The following is a 24871-nucleotide window of genomic DNA, read 5'->3' as shown; positions in this document are numbered from 1 at the left end:
TGTTCATTTATTTATGTTTATTCACCGATTATTTGATTTGTTGATCTCCTTATTTATTTCCTATTCACTTATTCCCATATCTATACAAAGCAAGATATAAAATGAATATACAGAAAAATAAATGTGGCAATGGCAGGGGAATACAGAAATACAAAAAATGATTTCAGGGCTTAATTGTCTAGTTTCATATTTTTCCCATTGCTGTTAGTTAGAAAAAAGAGTCGGCTGAGAAAAGTAGAGGAACGTATGAATTTATTGGCAAACCCAAATAAAATTGCCTCAAATATACAGAAGAGAGAAACATAGCAGATACAAAGATGTAACCTTGTATATTTACAGAACCATCACAATGACTTATTAATTTATACAGCAGTTTTAAACTGTAAGAAAATGTGTTACCCTCACTTAATGCAATAAACCCTCCTTAAATAAGAACTCAGCAATCTCCCAGTGTATAGCAGCTGCATAATAACCCTGTATCCACTCTGTGTTTTTTATTTGAGTTGACTCTCTTGTTAAGTAATCACAGCCTGAATGTAATCTCATGCCAAGGCAGAAAAGAGAGAATAACCAGGTTTTTATATTATTATTAGGCTTCTTTCTTTATGGAGCTCTGTGGAGTTAACATGCAGTTCAATGGGAGCCCACATGAAACAGACTTCATCTTTGTCGACAAGTGCAGCTACAGGATGTCACTGCCATACTGGATGAAACTGGTTACACATGAGTTGATATAAATAATTATCAGTAAATAGATGCTGGCCACACATTGGAAGGGCCTCACATCATGTCCTCACACCAGGCACTTGCATAACCACATCCAGTTTACTGCACTCCGAACCTGCTAGTCACAAATAAATAAAACCTGCATGAAAGCAACACATTTAAAACAAGACAGACAAATGATTGTGCAACAAATGTTTAAAAGAAGGGGAAAAAAAAAGAAATCCTGTAAGACTTGACATGATCTGATGAAGACAGATCTGTAGAGAGGCATTGGCCATTCCAGTTTAGCTGACAGCAGTGATTAAACAGAAAAATCAGCAGTTTACCCTAAAAGAGCCTGATGAGAGACTTTCCATAATCCAGTTATTTTAAGTGTTTGTTCCAGCAGATGCAAATACCAAAAGAAAGAAAAACCCCAACAGTCTCGCATGGTGTTGCAGCTTATAGAACCATGTCTGTTAACTATTAGGCTACAGTGTTAATTATGCTATACAACATTTACATTATTGAATTGCTCCTGTGTTTCTGTCAAATTACACTGGCGTGTTGGGTTATCTGAATGCGTTGTAAAAAATATCTGTTGACATTTACTATCAAACTATAGTTATTTGAGCCATTTCTTAACATCTTTGTCATTTGCCACGTAAGTTTAAAAGTTTGTTAGTACAAAAAACGGCTCGAATGATTATAAACACAACTCGTATATGACTACAGTGATTATTACAGTATTATCACATTTATCGTTACGTCACATTTAGGAAAAATGTTAAACTACAAACTCTTAGCATACAAAGGACCTTGTGCTTTAGGCAGTTAGAACTGCAGACATTAATGTTTTAACAAACCCTGTCTTTAAACAGACACACTTTACCACCCTATACACTGATGCATAATGTGTTACACACAAAAACGTCTCCATTCATCGAATGGAGCAAGTGGAGACCTTAAGAGATATTCTGCCAATAGGGTTATTTACCGTGCATGGATAATATACTGGATCTAAACATGTTATTGCTATCAATCCTAATACAAATGGAAATGTCCACTTGTGTCTTATTACTTTGACCATGGATCTCAACGCCATGGAGTACCTAAAGTATGCAGGCTTGTATTCCATGTACAGACTAGAACAGGGGATTTCATAAATCAGTGCCAAGAGAGGAGGCTGAAATACCTAATATTTATGTATTCTTGGCCGTCCAGACACTTTTTGACAGACAAATAATTAATCAAAAGTAGGGATTAAGACTCGAGTGGTTTGGGAGAGTTATTTACCAGCTTCCTACATTAATCTTTTTAACACCTTCCAAACTGATACCACGTCAAAAATGGCAACAAAAAAAAAAAAAAAGAAGAAGAAAAAAACAGGTTTATGTACAAGTGCATGAGAAAAAGGACAAAGAGCTTCAACAGAAGTGAAAAGTATTTCCAGGAGCACTCCCAGGTGACGGGAGAGGCAGGACCCGTAATGCAATGGTGGTGAATTTATACAAATCGCTTTTCTTCAAAACCCATTACTCTGGCTCTGTAAGCAGTTCAAATTACTGCATCAGTTCTTCATTTAACTTGAAGATTCAAACTCAATCAATAGAATCAATAACTGAAGCACAACACTACAAGACCTCCTTAGTTCTCCTCAACTGTGCATTAGTCCCAGGACGCCTCCGTACATTCATTATACTTCACAGATGACAGCAGAGTGACACAGACTCTTCGTCTGGTAGCTGAGGCCAAAGTTCATACTAGAAGGTGAAAGGAAGAAGTAGCTGGAGACAAAAGAGTGACAGGAACAGCGGCCGTCCACGGGCAGGACTGGAAACCTGTTGCTTAGTTGCATGACAGGTTGTGCCTGCTATTCAAGCAGGTCCTGTGCACAGGGAAGAAAGTGACATACCAATGAAGGCAGAGCCAATCCAGGTGAGCAAACAAGAAACCACCTTAGTCATGTTTGCACACACACACACACACACACACACCTAACTCGATAACTCAGGGTGACCTAGTTATCGGCTCAGTTTATGTAAATTTTCTTACTTCCTCTTAAACCTTACTGGTTTCTGTTGTATTTTAAAACTTGTTTTCACTTTTGAACATCGCATAGACTGTCTCCTCCCACAATGCAGTGCCGCAATGCCAAAGATATGTTTGAAGTAATTTAGAAACAGTGTCACTATCACATTTACATTTGCATTTATATTTATAGTTTGAATACTTGAGCTTCAGTACAGTGGGAGATTCTAAAGTCAGCACTAAGTACCACACCGTATTCACAACACATCTTAAGGCTAAAAGTAGCTCTTAACTTGCTGATTTAGGAGAAACTCCTAAAAATAAATGGCGTGTCAGTCTGGGAGAAGTTAGAAGTAGTGGAGAGGATTCCTAACTCGCTAAGACCAAATCACAAAGAATCATAAAAGAGCTGCTGTCATTGCACGTTGCAATGTTTTGGAAACCTTAGACGATGCTGAATTATTTAAAAGATGCCAGGTGAGTTTTTTTTTCCCCCAGTAAGGGTTAAACAGGCCCACAACATGAAAAGGATTTACTGTATTTCTACATCCATAAATCCAAGTAAAGAATTTTTCCCCTAGTCGTAACATCAATGTAGTGTTTGCTGCTGACAGCATCTGGAAGTTTCCAGAGCGGATTTAACAGTAACGACTATTCTCTGGTGTTCTCTGTTCTCTGGTGATAATTCATTCACATGAATAAATGCCTATAAAACTTGGATATTTGTCTTTAGCGTCAAAGTGTGTGGCTCAAATTTAGAAGGAAAACCTTGAACCCGTCTCTCTATCCTGACTTGTATATGAGTGAGGGAAATATATCCACCGTACCTCATCTGAGTCGTCGTGAAACTCTATCTTGCCGTTTTGAGCGTGGTTGGTCTCGAGCGGTTCGTCTATCCCCTCGGCAGCGTTGTCCTCAACGTGCTGCTGCAGCACGGAGTACCTGTGAACCAAGAACCTGAGGGGCAGATTCAAAACACTGTCACGTCACAATCATCTGAAAAACACATCCGACACACAAAACACAAGGAAAGCCAAGAGAGGAAGAGCGCTAACTCTAAATAAGTCAAGATACAGTTTGCCATGCTGCACATGTTCTCCTCCACACAGGGTTTTGTTTAGGAACTGGACATATAAATCAGAAGGAAACACTAACCTGCCGCCACACACATATTTCTTGACAAAGACGATTCCTGCTGCGATGCTCAGCAGCATGATGATGATGATGACTGTTATCACAATGGGCACAGACTTGGAGGAGTGACTGTCTATCTGTAAAAATAACAACAGACAGAAAGTGGTAATACAGCAACAGATATACTGTCGGCAAACGTACGGCATGTTTAAATCTATATTCATAACATTTTTCAAGAAGTGTGACGAAGTAGAGGAACTGACCAGAAGCTCTGGGCCCACCAGGTCGCTCACACACCTCTTACTGAGGTCAATCTCTTTACGCTCAGGCATCTCTCCTCCCTCACACTTATCTCCGGGGATTTTCCTGTAGCTGTGGAACGAGAGCACAGTGGTGATGTTATTATTGCTCTTTGTTTACATATTTTTTACATGTCGCGCTTGCCTCGGCTCTGATACACTTAAATCCCTGTAATGTAAAAAACGTAAGAAGAGGCTAAAACAGTTCCTAGTTGTTGTCGTGAGTCTTATGCCTCCGTGCCAGCGACGTCAGCCCGTCCCATTCTCGTGAACACGATATCTCAGTAACGCCTTGAACCTCTCCAAATTTGGTACAAACATTCACTAGGACGCAAAGATGAACTAATTAGATTTTGGTGGTAAAAGGTCAAAGGCCAAGGTCACGGTGACCTCACAAAACATGGTTTTGGCCTTGTGAACGCAATACATATATAACACCTTGAGGGAATTACTTCAAATTTGGGACGAACATTCACTACGAATCAAGGACAAACTGATTAGATTTTAGTAGTCAAAGGTCAAAGGTCAAGGTCAGTATGACCTGACGAAACAGTTTTTAGCCGTAACCCAAAACATTACACAGCAATTATGACAAAAATTTCACTCAAATGTTTCATATTTTCAATGACTCTGGATAAACAGGGATGTAACCTGAAACTGGTCTGAGTGGCGGAGGCAGACAACACGTAAATCTAGTATGAACCTGTATCAATACAGCAGCCTACCCTCCCTGCTGCACATAATGCTTTAACTGGAGTCTTCAGGGACAGTCGAACAGCTATTCATTTTCTGTTGAGCCAGTGTGCGCACAGTGAGGCAAACATCATTTACCAAAAACATTCACTCTTCCACAACGAAGACATGAGACTCACTCTCCTCGTCTGCTTCCTCTGACTGCTCTCTGCATGACAGATACTTCCTCATTCTCATCACTCGTCTCCTCTGACTCAGACTAACACTGAGGCCAATCCTCTGTCACTCTCTCTGGCATAAAACATGACAGTGCTGATGGCCTCATTCAAAACCTGGTTTACACTTTTATATACAAAGTATCTGTTTTAATATTGCACATAGATAAATGGACTACAAAGAATCAAAACTATTCAAGACACCATTACTGCAAAATTAACCTTTTATCACTTCCACTACTCAGGCAAGATGAGTCAAGACAATAAACAAAGATAATTATCAAGCAGACTAGTTAAAGTGAGTCACGTGGCATCAACACATTCACTGCTACCTCCTGTATGTTGTCACAGGGACATTACCTGTTAATGAGGTGATATTATTCTCATAATTGATTGATTTTATGTAACAAACTAGGGTTAAACCAGCAACACTGACACACAGAGATCCTCTGAAGCTGGAGCCTTACCCACTAGTCTGCAGTTGCTCCTCTTTGCCGTGCAGACAGAACTCCAGCACTTTTCCTTTCAGGTCCGGCTGCTCCACACACACCGAGCTGTTCTCCTGACGGTAGTATCCGAAGTCACTGTGACAGGCAAAGGCGGAAGGAATAACCTTGTTGGTTGTTCGGCTCAGCCACAACTTATTTTCACCTAAAGTAAACACACGCTGCAGGATTCTTTCACACTGCTATTTGATAGCAGCTCGGCATGTTTAATGTGGAACCTCCTCAACTTACTTTAGTTTATGTTTTAAATTGCATCCTCTGCATCCAGAAACACAGTTTGAATAAAATATGAATGATCTACAGTAATTCTTCTAGTCAAACAGTAGAAACATTTACAGCCAATTTGCACTTCTACCTCAGCAGGATATTGTGATATTGTGGTCTCTGCCTAAAGCAGAAGCCTAAGAACAGAACATAACAGTTGTGACTAGTCACCAAAAATACATTTAAACTGAACGTTATCCAGTGGCGTCTACTCGGATGTATTTGAGTGGTTGAGTTTGATATATTTCAAAGTCTCACCACAGGAAGTCATCCAGGGTGCACGGACACGGGGTCGGCTGGGTGTTGACCTGGTAATCTCGTCCGTTCCAGCAAACAGAGTCCTTTCTGAGACGCAGGAACTTCTCTTTGTAGCCAAGCATGCAGCCATCGTTCGGGTCGCTGATGTCATCCGAGTGTGCCAACCACTGCACATAGTCGTTGTCGTCACCTAAAAAAACGTCAATATTCTGGGCTCAGTTTACATGTGACCTCAAACAAATCACAAAATGATGACAAAAGATTTACACAAGTACAATAACATCATATTTGTATCCGGTCACTCACAGTCTCTGGTGAGTAGATCCCTGAAGTCAATGGTGATGGAGATCCAGTACTGGCTGAGGAGGGAGTCTCTGTAGCCCCAGACACTGACGTTCATGGAGCGAGCTCCCGGCTCTGACGCCAGCCCAGTAAAGTAGATGGGGTCGTCGGTGAAGTTGTACACACCCCAGCACTGTCCTTCATCGGTGGAAAACCTGTCAGGACATTGAAAAATGTACAAACATTAGCATCAAGACACTTGAAAGTAAAGCAATAACATATGACAGGGAGTGGTAGAGAATAAGATGTATAGAAAGCACAAGGCTGACGTCAAATGTGCTATTGCTTTGATACAATGTTCATTTAACATATCATATTAATGTAAAGAAAGACAGGTTTTAGACTTGTCTTATAGTTTGGTCCCCTGCAAAGACAGACCTGCGCTGTTATTGAACATACAAAGCAGAGCAGAGTGGGAATAAGAATCACCACATGCTTTTTGACTCTGACACTGGCAGACGGTGTAAACACTATACAAGAACTATATAGTAAGCAGAAGTTAAATGAACAGCTGCACATGAATTGTATTTACATAATTTTATATATTTTACATTATATTTTATATAGTTTAATTACAGATTCTATGGTGATTTTATTACTGCAGTTTGTGAAGAAGAACTGTATGAGAAACACCTTTTCATATCCACAACTACAACAACACAGCAGCTACCGCCTCAAAAAAGACCATACAACTGAGTCAACACACTAACAAGAACACACAACAAAAACTGACCATTAATAACTATAACTGTTCAATTAGCATTGTATGAAGTTTCATCTGTATTTTTCACTTTCCACTCCAGTCAGTAGCTGTAGAGAGGGTGAGACTAGAATTCAGACTAGTACAGCAGTAAATACAACATCAGACATATTTCAATTCTATCATCTCATTGGATGTCTGTGTAATAAAATTCTGTAGATCTGAGCGAATCTGACTGACTTAGAGTTCTTACATCAGCACATGAGAGTTTCTGATTAAACAAGAAGCTGTACAACATTATCCTGCTAAATAAACTCAGACAAGCTTCCTGTTGTCTTCTCTCTACCGCTTATGCTGTAAAACTTGACTGGTGTTTGTTCTGGACTTACTGGTCCTGAACTCTCTCTGCTGCTCTGCTCCTCTGTGTTGTCTGCAGAGTTTCAGCTGAGCTGATGGATCCACAGCTATTTGATGCAATTTGGATTTTCTGGGTTGTAACTTCTTTTCTCTGAGCTTTTTAGCCGGACCTATGCTTCTTTCTCTTTTTTTCTTTGTTAGTCATGTGAAGTGAGTCAGCAACAGTCCACTGCAGCCTCAATGTTTAAACAATGATAAAGATACCAACACATAAAGGGTAAGTGGGTGGAAGGAGCTGCGGGACCAAATGTAGTTTGCTGAGGAGGCAGACATGGGGGAGATGATGGCCACATAGAACCAGAGTGGGCTCTGCAGCCTGCTCTACTGGGCCGATCACCACACAGCCACACCCATCTCTCTCTCTCTCTCTCTCTCTCTGATAGTTTCTTTCTTTCACACTGAGCCGCTGCCCCAATTTGTGTAGCGACCCAACGGGAAAAGTCGTGGATCACTGATGGCCACTCCACCACACCACTGTTGCGAAGGCTATACAGAGTTTATCCTAGCGTAGTGAACGGTTCCACTGGGAAACATCGCTTAACAGTGCTTAAGAAAATCTCTCTGTCTTAGCTGATATTGTGGAGGTCTGGGAGTCCACAGCTCAGTTTGCTTGTTCAGCAGCTTTTTCACTGAAAACCTTTGACACGACACAGTAGGGAAAGCACAAATAATAATAAAATTGATGATGGCCGAATTCCATTTAGCTGCTTCATTTTCAGGGTCTCGGTATTGTGCATGCCGGCTCAAGGTCACACTGTTAGCGAGATATTTGTATAGAACAGAGTCATCGATAATGTTATTAGTGAGGCCTGTGCTTTTTCTACCGTGAAAGTTAAAATGTCTGCTGTGAAAAAGGCCTATTACTGTGAGACTAAATTTAATTCAGAGGACAAATTGAGCACAGAAACGTCTCCTAGCATCAGCTAATACAGGTCAAACCCAAACTCCCCCATTCCCTGTAACTGTAGCTCACTTGATCTGGTTGACAGGTTGATTGGGGCTGTGCTCCACAGCCACCAGCAGTCCTCCAGAGTCCAGGATGGCGTAGTGATGCGGTCCATCGAGGGCCTTTATCCAGGTGTACCCTCCATCATCAGACACATACACATCCGGCCTCATCACTGAGATGGCATCACCAACACTCCCTGATGAAATATGTTTAACCAGATCAGTAACTTCCAGGTTATCTCACACAAAACCTGGACAAATTTGGTATGAAAGCTCTGAACTGGGAATTACCATGAGCTAAGATGAGGCCCACAGCATTTGGTTCACTGAGAGGCAGCATGGGGACATTCAGCCTCATGGCAGTGCTGTACGCTGCGTGGATGTGGAGACTGCACTGTAGGAATAGACACAATCAGCATTTGGTGTCTGGAAGTTAATAGTACCAACACGGTGAAAGTCACTGACTGGAGATGAAAAATAACCAACACTGCCATGTACACTGCAATCCAAAAGTCAATTCATCATTCAACAGAATCCCAATCTGTCGCTACAGTTTTCAAAAGTTTTTCATCAAGACTGATCCACTTTTTATCTTTGTTTTTTTCTTAAGAAACACCATTTCCTCTTTTTTTTTTTTTTTTTTTTTTTTTTTAATTTACCTTCTCTGGGTCCTTGGCAGTAGCATCACACTTGCTGTTGGCAGGTTTCCTCAAGGGAACCCATTCCCCTCCCTGATCAAAAGACACCACAGACTGCACAGAGTCACCTGCAACAACAAGAACAGACACAGACAGAACATTTACTGCTAATCTGCAACATTTAGCTCACACTGCACTCCAGAAACAATGTGTGAAAATAAAAAGCTTAGGCTCAGCTAGCCCAAAATTACAAGTGAGCAAGAGTAAGCAATGCAAGTGTCAGACCCATACGGCCTGGGCAATAATCATACACAGAGTGGTCATGAGTGGAGGGATTATAATATAAGGAGGCAAACAGAAGTGATTTTCAGCAGAAAATACAGAGCGCAGACATGATGGAGTTAAGATTTAGCTGGTGATGTGAGATATTTCTGCTCAAGTGTCAGCCAGCTGCACATCTAACACTGAACAGCTAATTAAATATTTACCCAACGCCCTCGCTCCAGTATGTAATGGAGAAGTCATACGTGTGTGTGTGTGTGTGTGTGTGTGTGTGTGTGTGTGTTTCTAGGGGAATTTGAGTATAGGCATGTGTTGCTATTCCTTTATCTAAGCACAGACACATGTATAGAGCTACCTTCAGCCAGGACACTGGTGATGAAAACTCCACGCAGGGAGGTGACGTTGGTGAAGTCTGTATCACCACCCGTGGTGGTATAAAGGTGCCGCTCCAGTGACTTAGAGTACACAGTGCCCCGGTCATCTGATACATAAATGGTACCAAAGCCTGTATCTGTGGACAGACGGAAAAAAACAAACAGGATCACACACACCGAAGAGAACATTCACATGCAGCGTTTCAGCGCTGGTGATATGAAATAATGTCCTGATGGTTATAACAGATAATGAGGCACTTGAATTTACACGGTGCAAGTTCACTGCATGGCCAAAATTATGTGGACACCCAAACATAACACCCGTATGTGACACATGAATATGACATTCCAAAACCACAGACATTTATACGTTGCTATAGCAACCTCCACTCTTTAAGGAACCGCAGCTGATGCATGCATCGCGCTCAGCTAAAAGACCATTAGTGAGGTTGGCCACTAGCGCTGGGAGACAGGGCCCGGGCTTGCAGTCAGGTGTTCTAGTTCATCCCAGAAATCTACATTTTCTTTCATCGGAAATAAATGGCCTAGTTCAAACCATGAAAAACCATGAAACCCTGAGAACAAAAGTACACAAACAGGGTTGTCTGAATATTTTTGGCCTTTTTCACTGAAAGTGTGTCACAACTTCAGGGTCTGGGTATCGTGCATACCGGTTCACTGTCACATAGTCATGACACTTGAATAGAACACAGCCATTGTTAATGTTATTAGTGAAACCTGTGACGAGTCAACACGTCTGCTGTGAGAAAAGATTTTTTAGGTTAAATATAATATTCATAAATGTGTTTTCTAAGATTTAAAAATGTGAGATACAGTTCACACCTGGGGGTAAAATATTTGTGACCAAAATTTGTTTTTCAAATTTATGCACAGAAAACCACATTGTTGCACCTCAGAAGTGTAAGACCTGTAGTACAAGTCAGTAATTCGCATTTACTTATTTCCTCAACCTTATTCACATGTAATGAATAGTTTTTGAATTACATTTCCTACAGGTGCAAACACAACATCTGTCTCTTAAATAGCATTACTGCTTTATTACACACAGCGCGATGAGTGAGTGCGTGACGCTGCCGTACGGACTGACCTCCCGGCTCGTCAACATGCATGAAGACCATTTCATCGTTCGCTGCCAGGATGGAGTAGAACTGCTCGTGGCCAACAGGGGGCAGCTGGGCCATGTTCCACGTCTCACCCTGGTCAACTGACACGTGGATCATCCTCAGAGTCCCCTGCAGAGAAAGACGCGGTACAGAAAGAAATAGAGGGAGGCAGACAGAACGAGAGAGAACGGGGGATGAGAGAAAGAACGGGAAAAAAATAAAAATAACTTGATTAACGTTATAAGGAAACAGAGCCATGCATACATAGGCACAGAGATATGCGTCTTGAAAACTACATATTTTGAGTGTAGCAAATTAATTTAGCATATACAGCATGTAATTCAGTAAATACTGTCAGTACTGAAGAGGAAACATGAATGTATTTTACTTCATATTATTTCCTGCAACCACATCCCCTTCAATTGTGACAACTGAAACCAACGCTACAGAAAAGAACACCAGCACTTAATTTGAAATTCAATGTCACGAAAACAGTCCGGAGGTGCGGTGTATGTCTCACCTCACAACTGCTTACTGGATTTCAAATTTGTCTTACAAACACAAAGGTATAAATCAATGAATATCTGGCCTCAGGATGCATGATCTCGTATGGACCTACTGTGTACTGACCTTGCCTGTCATTACAGAGGCAAAGAGGAAGCGTCCACCCAGGCCAAAAGAGTAGATCTTAGTGGCCACAGTCTTGATGGTTTTACCATAGTCTGTCGTCCTCCTCAGCTCCAGCATTCCCCGATCACCTGACAAAAAAAACTTTGAAATAAAAGTGCAAAGTGCGAGTATGCAAAGTGTAACTAAAAGTTAAAAATATATGTGTAGAATTTAAAAGGAACAAAAAGCTTCAACAGGCCAGAATCATCGGCTATATTGATACCAATTGTCATTTCATTCTTTTTACTCATCATCCAATCCAAATCCAGTCGATCACTGAAGAATAGAGGTGTCAATAAAAGCGCGTACGTGTCAATAAAAACACGTAGGCGCTTATCTTTTTTTGGTTTTATCCCATGTGCTGTTCCTCAGTAATCTACATGTACATACATAAATGGATGAGGTCGAACGTAGGTCTGGACTGAATTGTCACAAGGTCATTTTTCATTTCAGGTTTTGCTTAAAGAGCGGCTCACTTACTGCAGGATCCGTTGAGGCTGGCTGTAAAGAAGATGGTATTCTTCCTTCCCCTAGAATCGGAGTAGACAGTGCAGAGAGTTTGGGATAAGCAGACGCACATTTGACTCCAGAGTCAAGGATATGTGAGCAAAACAGATGTGGACTACTTTGTTGATAATGACGTGATAGTTCTCAGTGTGCTTGCATCTCAATAAACAAAGTCAGGCTGGGAAACTCTGCACCAGGAGGAACCTGGTCTCATACAGGATTCCTCACATAGTCTCCATCTATTCCCATAATGCTGTGTTTTGTTTTCATTGTGAAAGTAAACATCACATGACACAGCTTATCAAATAACCAGCATACAGACATGCACTTCTGCTTTTGAGTGTTGTGTTTTGACATCTCTGTTGATAATGACCCATTTTCCTGCTACCTGTTCCGTGATAAAAGGTTATGTTTCAGGAAGTCTGTTTTGGACCTACGATGTTATCAGCCATGGCGGCCTTGAAAACACAGCATTAAAACTGAAACCAAAAAGATATTTAGAGATCCAAAGGTCACTAGGCAATGAATACCAGGGAGTGCCTCCGAAACAACAGGAGTGTTGAGAGGGCTGGGTCACAACAGAGCTAGTCAAACAGTCACTGACTGCGATACCGTTTTACAGGCAAAGGTGCAGCGACAATAAAAGTCTTTGGAGTAAACCTGTGAACATCTCGGGATAATTAATATTCATTAAAATCCTCCAAACTATCAGCAAAGGAGGGTAGATAGGCAGACCTGTGACATATATTTGTTCAACAATAAAACTCAGTATAGAGAGGTGGCATTCAGTTGTCTTCCCTTACCTGTAATAATAAGCTTGATGAAAGAACTAAAATTAGAGCGAAGGACAACTGACTAAAAGAGAGCATATGGGTTTTTCAAATCTTTGCTATATGCCCCACCAATAAGAATGGGGTTCCTCCACCACTTCCTACTCTCCATGAACAGGAATACTTCACTCAGACACAGACTCTTGGGCATGCTGAATCACACTGGTGTTTGTTCACTGCGCACCTGACTACGGTGCCTGTATCATCTGTTTGTCTTGTCTCTTACCATTTCACCAGACACACCATGTCATGCACCTTTTTCCAGTTGCTGCCAAAATCTTCAGAGAGCCACATTTCATTCTGAAGGTGAACAACAAAAAAAACAATGTCTTAAATCACCTGCAACAACACCAGTCTTCACACAGCTCAAACAGACCTGCTCAGAAACACCACAGCCATGTTAATGAATGTACTCTGTGCAAACACATGATGAAAAATGATTGACCAATGGGAGCCTTCTTGCTATGTGGAGGTGGGATGGTGGTCCGACCTCTGCTTAAGGATTTTATAACTGACCGTGAAAAAAGTCGCTCACCCTCTAAAATGAATGACTAGGAAACTGAGATCCCCACCAACAGAACGGGAGTTTTCATGTTTATATAGACTCTTCTTATGCTCTTCTCTCTGTGAGGTCAACTGACATCCAAACTGATTGCTCTCCAAACAACATTACCATTCATTACTTACGTTGTTGCTGAGGACCAGCAGCGCTTTGGAGTTATCAGGGTTATAAGTGATCTGCATCAGGGGGATGAAGGGCAGGTCCCTGTGGGTGAAACTTTTCCCAAAGTCATCAGAGACAAAGATCCGAGACCCGTGACCTCCGGACACGTCACCTGTCAGGATCACCTGGAATCCAGAGTCCAGAATTCAGATTGATGAAGCCACGCAGGGTGTTAGGGATGCATTATAGCAGCACTACATTTGTGAAAACTCTTGATGATTATATAAAATAAATGTGTTGAGGACTTGATAAGGTCATGACTTACTTTCCCAGAGTTCTCGGGGCCGATAGCGATGCCAAACTCTGATCTGATGAAGGTGTTGTTGATGAGGTTGGTGACATCCTGGAATGACTTCCCATAATTCTCGCTGGTGGAAAAATGGTTGCAGCCAAATTACATGCAAATCAAATACAAACTATGTTGTTTGGTTTTTTTTTCCAACAGGTGAGATCATAAGAATTACCTTCGATAAAGTTTGGACTGCCCAAGTCTTATCATGAAGAAGGGCACCTGAAAAGTGGTCAAAGCCAGGATGACCTGCCAGGAAAGAGGGTTAATCTTGAGTGGAGCTTGGATCATCTATTGTTGTGCATGAGACTCTGATGTGAGGGAACTTATTATGTCATCTATGCAGGCAGACTAGCCTGTTAATTTCATACAGTTCACTGAGTAACCCACCCAAGTTAGCCCTACTCATGTCACAGTGGAACAACCATGCATGCGAGACAAGTGCAGCACTCACCCCCGTGCCATCTCCAACCCAGGCCAGCGACACTGAACCACTCAGGTCATTGAAGGTGTACTGTGAGAAAAAGCAAAAACATCACCATGTATGTCAAATATGTTCAGAATAAACAGATTGAGGAGTATTGTGCACTGTGAATAGTTCACTATGAAAGGGTCAAAGGGACCAACTGACCACACAATTATAAATGGCAGTCTTTGTGAATTTAGCCTCCTGACTGTATTTTTGCTTTGACTGGTGCCATGTTTCCTCTCACCATGTGCTCAAGCAAACAGCAGATGGTTAAGTGTAAAAAATGAAGTACCACTTCACTTTTTAGGACAGAACAGACAAGCATTTCAGCAAGCACAAGGCTTCAAGGCCACTGCTCTCAGGAAAGACTTCTGAATACAACTCCTGAACACCACATTAAAACTAAGGTGGAAGAATGAGATTTTCCTCTGATTATTTTAGAGTAAAACAAGTCATTTTATCAGTGTGGCCCTAACAAAGACACTTCATGCTTCCCATTCTGCCTGAAATCAAAGTCTAGAATCATGTTTTCCATTCAGTGGCTTATCACTCTTCAACTGTGTGGACATTCACAATCTGTTTGAAGCAGGTCTTTTTCAGCAGCTCATGTTGTAAGCAACTCCGGCACAGGTGGGACCTGCAGCAGAAACCTCCAGGGGGATGACGAGGCTGAGCCTCTAGGAATTCTGTCGACTTCAGATTACTGAGGCCAAGTATACAAAGACTGCAATGCAAAGTTGATCACATGGCGATGAGGTGCTACGCAAATAGGCAGCACAGGACTCTGCTGAGTCTGTCCAGCCTGTTTGTTTTGAGTAGAGCAGTGCACAGTTGTGTAGATATTTTATGAGATGCAGAATTGGGTTGCTTTCTCTTTGTGGAGTCCAAATTTAGCCCTCTCTTCTCTACTGTACTTCTCCACTGTAGTCTCTGCTTCCTGACAGACTGGCTGCCTGCTTTCGCTAACACACAAACACAGCATTTAATTACAAAATCACTACCACACAGCTAGTCACATGGATGCCCCAGGGCCAATTTTCCTGTCAACACTGGGACAGATTCACTCTCTGTCAGGCTGAGAAAAGTGGATCCTCTGACACAGACTACAGCAACAATGAGATATAGGTCATAGCCACTGCTGGAGCATTTGACAGAGGTTTTGCTGGTGCTTCTGTGTAGCCTGCGCACATCTTAAAGTATGAGGAAAAGAGGCGTTGTTACAGTTTCACTACACTGTATTTCACTGCACCAAATATTTCAGAAAACAAATCTTGGCAGCCCTGACATGGTAGCCCTCAGAAGGACAGGAAGATTCCTGTAGTGGCTTTATGAGCTTGTAGAAAGGTTTGGTGATGATACATGATGTTTTAATGGCGTTTCACAGGAGGAAAAATAAACCTAGTGTCATATCCATCTAGCGGACATCCTGGGCTGCAGGGTTTTACAGCTGAATGGAAAACAGCCCATCAGTAGCTAGGTTTCTCAGAACACCGGATAGCTGATTAGGCCTATTCGTGCACCTGGTTAGCACCTGCGCATCATCCTCCTCCCTCGGCTCATGTAAGTGTCAGACGTGCGGAGTTTAACGGGACCTCTCAGTAGGTAACTTACACGGTGGGTGTTGTCTGCTAACTTGGTGCCATATTCTTGAAGAGCTTGGCAGGAGTCGCCCTGGTCGGTGCTCCTCCGTTTAATCTTGTGATTTGGTGATGGAGCGAGCCATGCGGGCAGAGACCTCTTTATGATTTTCGCAGCTTTCTCCTCTCCGGTGTTTGAACGCTTCACAAAAACCGACCGTCCGGAGGTTTGGGATCCCGGCTGAAAATCTACACCGGCTCCGAAAGTAGAAAGAGATAACAGCAGAGCACAGTGCAGCAAGAGTCCCATCGTCGTTGCTCGTGTCACCGGCAAAGAAAACAAAACAAAGAGGACGAAAACACCCCACACCGAGTCTTTATTTATCCCGGGCTTGCCTAGAAATTGAAGGTCGCTACAGCTCTGCCGCCGATGACATCAACAAAACAGTAGTCCTCCTGACACCGACTATTTCACGCTTTGAAAACACGGAGCTCCGGCAACGCTCCGACTCCTTCCGCGCCAGGAGGGAAAATATGTGAAAACAGAGAAATAATCGCAATATTGAAAATGAAGGAGGGTGTTTAACACCAATTATTCGCGCTGCAACTCCTCAGCCAACATTGTACACTGTAGCGATCGCGCAAATTGTGTCTGCGGACCCTTAATGCCTATGCCGAGAGGAGGCGCTGTGATTGGCTGCTCTTCTGTTGTGGTCCACCTATCCGCGTTACTGATTGGTTCGTTTCTGAAAAGGCGGTGCCGAAACGCAGGACCTGTATAATTAGCTGTCAAAGGCTGTCAGGATAGGTTGAGTAATACTATCATGTAATTCCATCCAGCTACTACTTCATTTAAAGCAGAAAAACTAATTTTTTTGGATCAGCTATCAACTGCATTTGGATGAAAAAAGGCTTATTGAAATACAGCCAACATTCAAGACTAATAATGACATTACATGTAGAAACAGCAGTGGAATTGCAGTGCAGTTTAATTGGCTCATACCCATCAATCCAGCCACTAGGTTCTGTCACTTAAAATGTAACAGCCTAATAGGTAAATAATTTAAGAAATAAATATGGATAAAAAAAAAAAAAGTCTTAGCCATGTTTCCAATTTATTTTCCCTCATTTAAACGTATGTAATGTTTTCACCTGCTAAATGACAGTTTTTAAAAACATAATCTTGTATGCAAACACACAATTCAATGGAGAAAAGTGTAATTGAGAGAAATTTCACTTTGTGCATAAAAGACACAAAAGTATGCATGCTTTGAAGTCAGAGTGTGCTTTCACCAGCCTTTGTTTATAAGTGTCATGACTATAATATTATGTCTGATTCTATGAGGTTTTGGTAACGTATTAAATGCCATGTTATTAAATGAAGGGGTCATTTCTTCACATGCATACCCCACAGTTTACTTTGTCAGGGATTAAACATCTGGGTGTGGTGTGATGTTGGGAAGCTCAAACAAGAGATTAAATCATGCTGAATATTAGTAATCTCTCCACCAGAGAGAGTCTCTGAAAAGCTCTGTTTGTGCAAATACACAATAATGTAAAAGAAAAAATAAGGAATGTCCTCAAATTTGTTGGAACAAATGACTAGTGGCACCTTTCTAATGGCAGATATGGAAGAAATCCCTGATGATTTAACGATTAACATGATTCATGGAATCCAGTATTTGATTTATGTCTCTGTACTTCAGTCTCTTTGCTCAGTATCAACAGTTTTGAGATAGCTGAGGTGTGTCAAGAAGAACAAGGTCAAAGAATGAAAATGAACCTTTCCATCACATGATCTTAACTTTTGTAAATGGATGTTTCTGTACAGCCTGCTCCATTCTCAAATTCTATTTATTCATTTTGATGGTTGCACTGAGTCATATATTCTTGATTAAATTTGTGCATGTGATGGGACAGTGGGTCATACAAACACATGACTACTGGTCATGTGTTGCAGAAGAAAAATCCCTGCACCCATAGCTGCCACTGGCCTGGCTGAAAAGATTCAACGGTACATTCAGTGTCTGATTATCTTTTGGCGTGGCACAACCTGACCGACAGGTTTGAGGGTGTGCAGCAACAAATAAGGTGTCAGCTCATCGCAGCCAAAAGTAAAAATCCGTTGACCAAGTTTCAATGGTTTCAAAAGCCCTGAAACCATGTACTCGAATCCACATTTTCCCACACCTACACTCCAATCTGCCTTGGAACATCGGGAATGTCCTTTGTGTGTGCTATACCTTTTGCTTGGGAATTTCATGATTCCCGGATGCACTCAGAAAGCCAAACAATCTGATCTGTAGGGCAGCATTCCTTCTCAAAGGGGACTGTACAATAGAGTTGCAGCCCCTCCCCCATGTCAGCCCAGTCAACTATTAAAAGGTGGAGAACAAAGCCACTCTTATTCCTTTGAGATGTGCCCTGTAAGGATGAGAGCTCTGCCTCTCCACAAGATCCCAAAACTTCCTGTCTGGCTGTACAATGTGCTGAGAAAACCTGAGCAAACGAAGGGATGGAACCAAGTGTACCTGAATTTCCCTGTTAAAAAAAAACAAGCTATTTTTTTTTTTTTTTGAGGGAAATACATGGACAGCCTGTGTGGATGATTTCAGCCTATACTGATGGGAGTCATGGGAAACGCATGGCTTGCTTTGGATAAGAAGTTCAGTTTAATGATGCTCAAATAGTGGAAATGGTGACCTCTAGTGAAAAATAATCACCATTACTGCACATTCACTGTGTATTCCCATTTTACACTTTGCAAACTCTTTTTTTTTATGATCAATTACTCATTGCCTAGTGGAAAGGAAGTAACAACCCGAAAATATTACTGGAGGGATGAAAGATAAATGAAACGTAGTAAGATAAGTGAGCTAGTATATCACGAGCCCTCCTAGCTGCATCTACTAGCAAAACAAAATTACAGAACAAAAAAAAAATGAGTATAAATAAATAAATAATACGAATATCAGAAAATAAGAAAAATAAATAATAAGTAATAATAATAATTACAAAATATGAACAAACAACAAGAAAAAAGAGAAAGAAATTGTAAAAATAAAAATAATAAGTTATAAATCCCTATTACACTTTGCACACTGTAATTCTTGTTGGATATTTTCATATCTATTGTTACAGTTTGTTACAAAATGTCAAAAATCATTAAAAAATTAACCCTATTAAACCTTTGCTGGCATGAAAGTGCATTGCACCACCGTCTGGTCGTTGATAACACATTTGTCTGTTAATACAGAAATATTCAGTGCCTGGAAAATTTCAAGCATTTGTATTTTACTTTTTTGGAAGCAGCATGAAGTATTTTGGGTCTTTTCGGCTGGTATCATCATCCCGTCATGAGCAAATATAAAGTACCACAGCTGGATTAACCTGTTACGGGGCCCTAGAGCCTGTATAGACCCCCTGCTCACTTCTCCTGCCCTCTGTGTATTGTGTGTGTATCCTGTTACCACAAGTGCCATTTAAATACAGTTCACACAGAAGACAAGACATAGTTTAATTATATACCCAGTAACTAACTAGTAGGCCTACTTCTGGGCTTGAAGGTGACCTGGCCCCAGGTATGCTGTAATTTGATTAATTTGTTTTTTTAGGGATATGCACTATATTGACATAATATAAACTAAATTAACTAAGGTCTTAAAACTACATTTTGACCCCAAGCCCTTCAGAAAGAAAGGGTGACATGAATAGGAAATAGTGCAGGACCCCACCTAGTTGATATTATACCTTGGTGGCACAAATTTGCAGTTAGTCAAATCATTTACAGCTAACCGGCGGCTAATCTGGGGCTTTTGGGGCGTTTCAGGTTCTTGAGGCCGTGGTGCAGTTGTCTGCCTTGCCCTTTACTCGTATAATGCTCAGTTACATCATGGATTTAAACATTATGTGATAAACATTGCACCTGCTTATTCATATATGAGAATCATAATCTGAAGCAAATTTATGTGCAGGAAAGAGCTGGACAACAATCTGTATTTATACAGGTCAGCTAGTAAAATAATATAGAAATATATAGTCGTGTAGATAGATACATAGTGTAGATGTCATTTTGGTGCTCAGAAAATGCATTTGAATACAGGGTGCACATTTCTGGAGACCAACTGCTCTTTTTTTGCTGCAGGGCTTTACAGAAGGTACTAAAAACGGAAAGACTGAAATCAATATAAATGTAGCAGTGAGAAATATCATTCTCATAGATGCTCAGTTTGCACGTTAAAACAAAGTGCCCCTTATCTCAGATACTACTGTAGATGGCTTTGCCTTGTGTGCCTAACATGTTTGCACAGTTAGCAAATATACAACTATTAGGCCTACATGTGACTTACAGTTAACATAATATGCAACATGGTCAACTTAAAAAAAGAGGGGGAAAAAAGATACAAAAGTAATCATGCACTTCATTACACTACAGTTTGGGCACATAAATGCGCCAGGGAAACTAATATGATGAAAGCAAAGGAAAGAAATCAGGTAATATTCAACTGCAGATTAAACGTATTGTTTGATATAAACGTTCAACCCAAAGAATTTGGCTTTTTGCTCATAAAAATGTGATTTTTCCGCTTAAAACTGGACCAATGTGATGAAGCAGAAGGTGAAATTATAACAGTCTCGGTAGAAAGTGTTTGACCAGCATCGCCCTCCTCGACGCCTTAACGTCAGCGATCACGTGGTTTCTACTACGATTCGCTGAAGTTGGAGAAAAGTTTGACAAACCCGAGGAGCTTCGACAGAGCTGCAAAAGAACCCGGACACGAGCAGACACAAACGAGCGAACGGGGATCGAACTAACGGTGGTTTTCTCCTGTGGAACGATGGACTCTGTCGCCCAGGTAACGGCCCTGACAGAAAGAGGAAGAGACGTTAATGGCGCTTAATGACCGATACTTGTGTAGCAAACACACTAGACCACTTCAGAGCAGTGTAACGCATTCTTCTTTCTCACCGTGTCTTTATTTCTCATCAGAAAGTGCTGACCTCAGGATTCAGTTTTGACTGGGGACCTCTGAAGGAGCCTTTGGCATTTATCCGTCTGCTGGAATGGGTAAGTTTTACTAAATCTTTTTTTTTTTTTACCATATGGCTTTTTGGCGGGGTGTGTTTTTAACATCAACTGTCCGTTCCTGGTGGTGAAAATGTCTTACAAATTGATTATGTTGTTTGTCATGTGACCCACTGCACGCCCGGAGAAGCTATGCAGATCATCCTTTGAGCTGTAACGCCGTTTCAAATATGGCATGCACAGCAGTTCAGGGGGTGATGATCAGTTTATGGCCTGTCAATTAAGGAAATGTCAGCCTGTAAAACCATAGTTAGTGTTTTATGGCTCTAACTGACGGGTTATGTGTGTTAGCACCTGGAGCATTTCAAAATCGAAGAAAATGCTTTATTTGATTACTGACTGTTCAGGTTGATGCTTGGCTTGACATATCGTCTTGCCAAATAACAATACAACATGCTAGCTTTTATTTGCAGGGAGGTATTGTTATGTGTCACTTTTGGATCAACCATTGTATGCTCAGTGGTTAGTGCCTCTGGTTTTAAATGTAATGACATGCTTTTTTTGTGAACTGTGCACATAATTTACAGTGATGGACATCCTGTGACTAAGGCATCGGCTTCCTGACAGAAGTGTGTTGCGTAAAATATAAAGGAAGTGTGTGTGTGTGTGTGTGTGTGTGTGTATACATGTGTGACTAACAGCAGTGCTCTGTCCTGAACATCTTCTCATGCCAACGTGTCTCCTCTTATCTCGTGTCTGTGGCTGCAGCTGTTCTCCATATTTGCATTCGCCACAACTGGAGGTTACACCGGCGCAACCAGCATCAACATCGTATGTGGAGGTGGAGGCAATAATGAAATACAGGCAGTGTTTAACTACCCATTCAGGTGTGTGTGTGTGTGTGTTTGCAAACACAAACTGTCTTAAACCAGGGACCGGCTTACTGTGTGTTTACTCTAAGGATTATTCAAACTAAAACTAGTCTATGTTTACACAGGTTGATGCAGCATCCTTATCATGTTCCCGACTGTAAAATCAACCAGACTACCACCACTACTTACTATCTGACAGGAGACCATGCATCCTCGGCAGAGTTTTTCGTCTGCATTGGAGTGTTGGCCTTCCTTTACAGTACTGCCACACTAGTCCTCTACTTGGGCTACCAGCACCTGTATAGAGAATCTAGTCGTGGCCCCATCGTGGTATGTTTGTCTGAATTCTCAATATTTCTCAGTAGTTTTGTTGAAATGCTTGTCCTTAGCCAGGACCTCCTCTCCATGTATAAATAGCTCAGATACGGAAGATGAAATAACAGTGTGTAATTCACAAGGTTGCATTTCACGCAGGAATGTGTCTTCTGAATCTGAATCTGAGTGGATCTAGTTTTATCCAAGCAGGCAATATTTATATTTTGTCAAATGTGTGTAAATAATGTAACATCTGACATCAGCTGCTGGATTTCAGGGAGTCTACTTCATACCGGAATCCAGCAGGAGGTCAGAGAAAGTGCATTTAACAGAGCTGTGTAAATGAAACAGTTGAAGGGGGTGCGGTTTCAAACAGATTGCACTAGGTAGTCTCTGTCCAAGAAAGCTCCTTTGGTGAAGCTGCCACTGTAGTCTGTGTGTTACTGATTATTTTTCTGTGCTGCTCAATTAGGACCTGTTGGTTACTGCGGCCTTGACCTTCCTGTGGTTGGCCTCATCCTCTGCTTGGGCTAAAGGCTTGTCCGATGTGAAGTTGGCCACCAGTCCTTCAACCATTCTGTCTTTAATTGGTGTTTGCAAGGATGACAAAAACAAGTGCACCCCGGGTGCTATGCCTCACATGGGCCGACTACACGCCTCAGTGGTAAGTGAAAGTAGTCTTTTTCCAGTGTGCTTAAAATTGTGTGTACAACAACAGCCTGGAACATTTGACTCATGTGTTATTCTTTGGCAGATTTTTGGTTTTCTTAACCTCATCCTGTGGGGTGGCAACTGCTGGTTCATTTTCAAGGAAACACCTTTCCACAAAGAAACAACCACCCAACAGCCTACAGATGTGGAGGGGGGTGTTAGGCCATCGTAACTGCACAGCTTCTTCATCTCAAAATTGTCTAACATGTAGTTTTATTGAAGGAGTCGTTTTTGTACTAATTGTTAAAAGTAAATATTGTGGAATATAAGGTAGACATTTCTAAAAACCAACTGCTCCTTTTTTGTGAAGTTATTAATTTTATATTTAGAGTTGTATTAAAGAAGCTATTTGTAAGTTTAGCTATTGCTACATAGCAAACATTAGCATTAACAGCTGTTTACTCACCAGTCTTGCAGAGAGCTTTAGTTATCATTGCATTTACAAGACAAGAGGTTATAATATGACCTCTGAGCAGCTACTTCTTCAGGGCAGAATGGTCAGAGCAGTGACGTCAGAAAGTGACGGGTTGGCCCAAGCTAACTGGTTAGCGTGCTAACTTCAGTAGAAGAAAAGAAGTGAGAGAACTAGAACCAAAACAAGAGGGTTGCTTTCCACTGCTAGAGACAGCTGTGGGTGAGTCAAGGAATTATGGTTGATACTGAACTCTCAATGTTTCTTCTAGACTGGTAAGTAAACAATTGTTAATGGTAATGTTGGCTAAGTAGCAATAGCAAAAATGTAGAAGTAGCTCCTTTTAAATTGAATTTAGTTCTGAAGTCAAGACAGGAAATTATAGCAATCAAAAATATTATCATCATCTATGTGCAATTTGAATGTTTCAACATTTACACCCAAATATCCCAAAGAAAGGGTCCTTATCTCAAATGGTACTACGGATGTGGACTGTATGCCTAAATGCAGCATGACTTTGTCACCCTGTTAACTGTCAACAGTACCACATCTTACTTTTGCCATCAACAATTTCCAAAAAAAAAGAAAAAAGACTCAGGACTATTGAGTGTAGGATTACCAAACACCCAATGAGTATAACATACTTGAAGTGTATTTATTATTAACACCAGTCTAGCCTGGGGACCAAATTAAATTTCAGTCTAATCCTGAAACCTACAATCGGCATCAAAAAGTGAAGTTGCAATGAATGAATGTTAAATAATAGCTAATTTGGAAAAATAATTCAGTTGCCAATATGAGATTATTTATAATGGGTAAAAACAAGTTTGTTTAATCATTTTTGTATTATGTCTCACCTTGTCATCACAGAATGCTGTTAGGCTAAAATAGTAAGATTAGCCTTGCAGCTGATTATTATGTTGAATGTGGTGAATATATCCATTTACGGTATGTTGGCTCTTGTTTTTTTTTACCATACTACTTTCTAGGTAGAATTTGTGACATTTTTCCTGAAAGGATTTGTTTGTGTTCTGTTTGTCCTGCAAGCTTATAATGTTGTATAATTAAAGACAACAACCCAAGGTCCTACAGTATTTGAATACCACTGTACTATGAATTGTATACCCTTAGTTACCCTGGCAGTTTTTCATAAATATTTGACTGATCTCTAACCTGTTACTAATTAACCGCATATATTTTTCTTAACTTGCTGTTGCCAGGCTTCTACCTCCACAACGTTGTAAGGGAAGGCAAGCTGTTTTTCTTTATTACGGTCATTGTTTTGATTTTCCTCTTTGATATAGCCTTGCCTGTTTCACAGTTCTGGCTTGATCCACCACTGTGTTGATAAAAATGTCACAGATCAGACTGGAGTTCCTGTCACTATCCAGGAACACATGATATGAAGTGCATCATTAAAAGCAAGAAATTGACTTGTGTGTCTGATTTTTATACCTGATACTCTGACCGGTAGCACACATGTACGATGTGTTGATCAGACAGATGAACCAGAGCGGACACCTGGCCAGTAATCAGTCAT

General features: G+C 41.1%; 2 protein-coding genes across 2 annotated transcripts; one reads left to right on the top strand and one right to left on the bottom strand.

Moving 5' to 3' along the window:
• Positions 1–235: 235 nt before the first annotated feature.
• Positions 236–16662, bottom strand: sort1b (sortilin 1b). The gene is made up of 20 exons (XM_056384766.1): positions 16030–16662; positions 14404–14463; positions 14125–14198; positions 13926–14028; positions 13624–13785; positions 13163–13236; positions 12080–12129; positions 11561–11688; positions 10915–11059; positions 9788–9943; positions 9172–9278; positions 8804–8906; positions 8538–8709; positions 6412–6602; positions 6106–6295; positions 5545–5661; positions 4134–4242; positions 3892–4007; positions 3564–3693; positions 236–2593 (listed from the first exon to the last, which is right to left on the bottom strand). The coding sequence occupies exons 1-20, from the start codon at positions 16303–16305 to the stop codon at positions 2579–2581; spliced, it is 2478 nt and encodes an 825-aa protein (XP_056240741.1). The 5' UTR covers positions 16306–16662; the 3' UTR covers positions 236–2578.
• Positions 16663–20688: 4026 nt separating this feature from the next.
• sypl2b (synaptophysin-like 2b) lies at positions 20689–24764 on the top strand. Its single transcript, XM_056386135.1, has 6 exons — positions 20689–20851; positions 20986–21063; positions 21790–21908; positions 22019–22223; positions 22681–22872; positions 22963–24764. The coding sequence occupies exons 1-6, from the start codon at positions 20834–20836 to the stop codon at positions 23089–23091; spliced, it is 741 nt and encodes a 246-aa protein (XP_056242110.1). The 5' UTR covers positions 20689–20833; the 3' UTR covers positions 23092–24764.
• The last annotated feature ends 107 nt before the right edge of the window (positions 24765–24871 follow it).

The sequence above is a fragment of the Seriola aureovittata genome, chromosome 9 (assembly GCF_021018895.1).
Source record: "Seriola aureovittata isolate HTS-2021-v1 ecotype China chromosome 9, ASM2101889v1, whole genome shotgun sequence".
Taxonomy (NCBI): Eukaryota; Metazoa; Chordata; class Actinopteri; order Carangiformes; family Carangidae; genus Seriola; species Seriola aureovittata.
The sequence above is the reverse complement of the archived record's forward strand: the minus strand, read 5'-3'. Positions and strand labels throughout refer to the sequence as shown.

Excerpts from the sequence above, each read along its gene's own strand:
- sypl2b (XM_056386135.1), top strand. Across the intron at positions 21,909-22,018 it reads GTGTTTAACTACCCATTCAG|GTTGATGCAGCATCCTTATC; the intron begins GTGTGTGTGTGT and ends ATGTTTACACAG. Across the intron at positions 22,224-22,680 it reads CTAGTCGTGGCCCCATCGTG|GACCTGTTGGTTACTGCGGC; the intron begins GTATGTTTGTCT and ends CTGCTCAATTAG.
- sort1b (XM_056384766.1), bottom strand. The coding sequence starts at position 16,305 with ATGGGACTCTTGCTGCACTGTGCTCTGCTGTTATCTCTTTCTACTTTC. Across the intron at positions 14,029-14,124 it reads CAGTCCAAACTTTATCGAAG|CGAGAATTATGGGAAGTCAT; the intron begins GTAATTCTTATG and ends TTTTTCCACCAG. Across the intron at positions 11,689-12,079 it reads CAGCCTCAACGGATCCTGCA|GTGATCGGGGAATGCTGGAG; the intron begins GTAAGTGAGCCG and ends TTTTTTTGTCAG.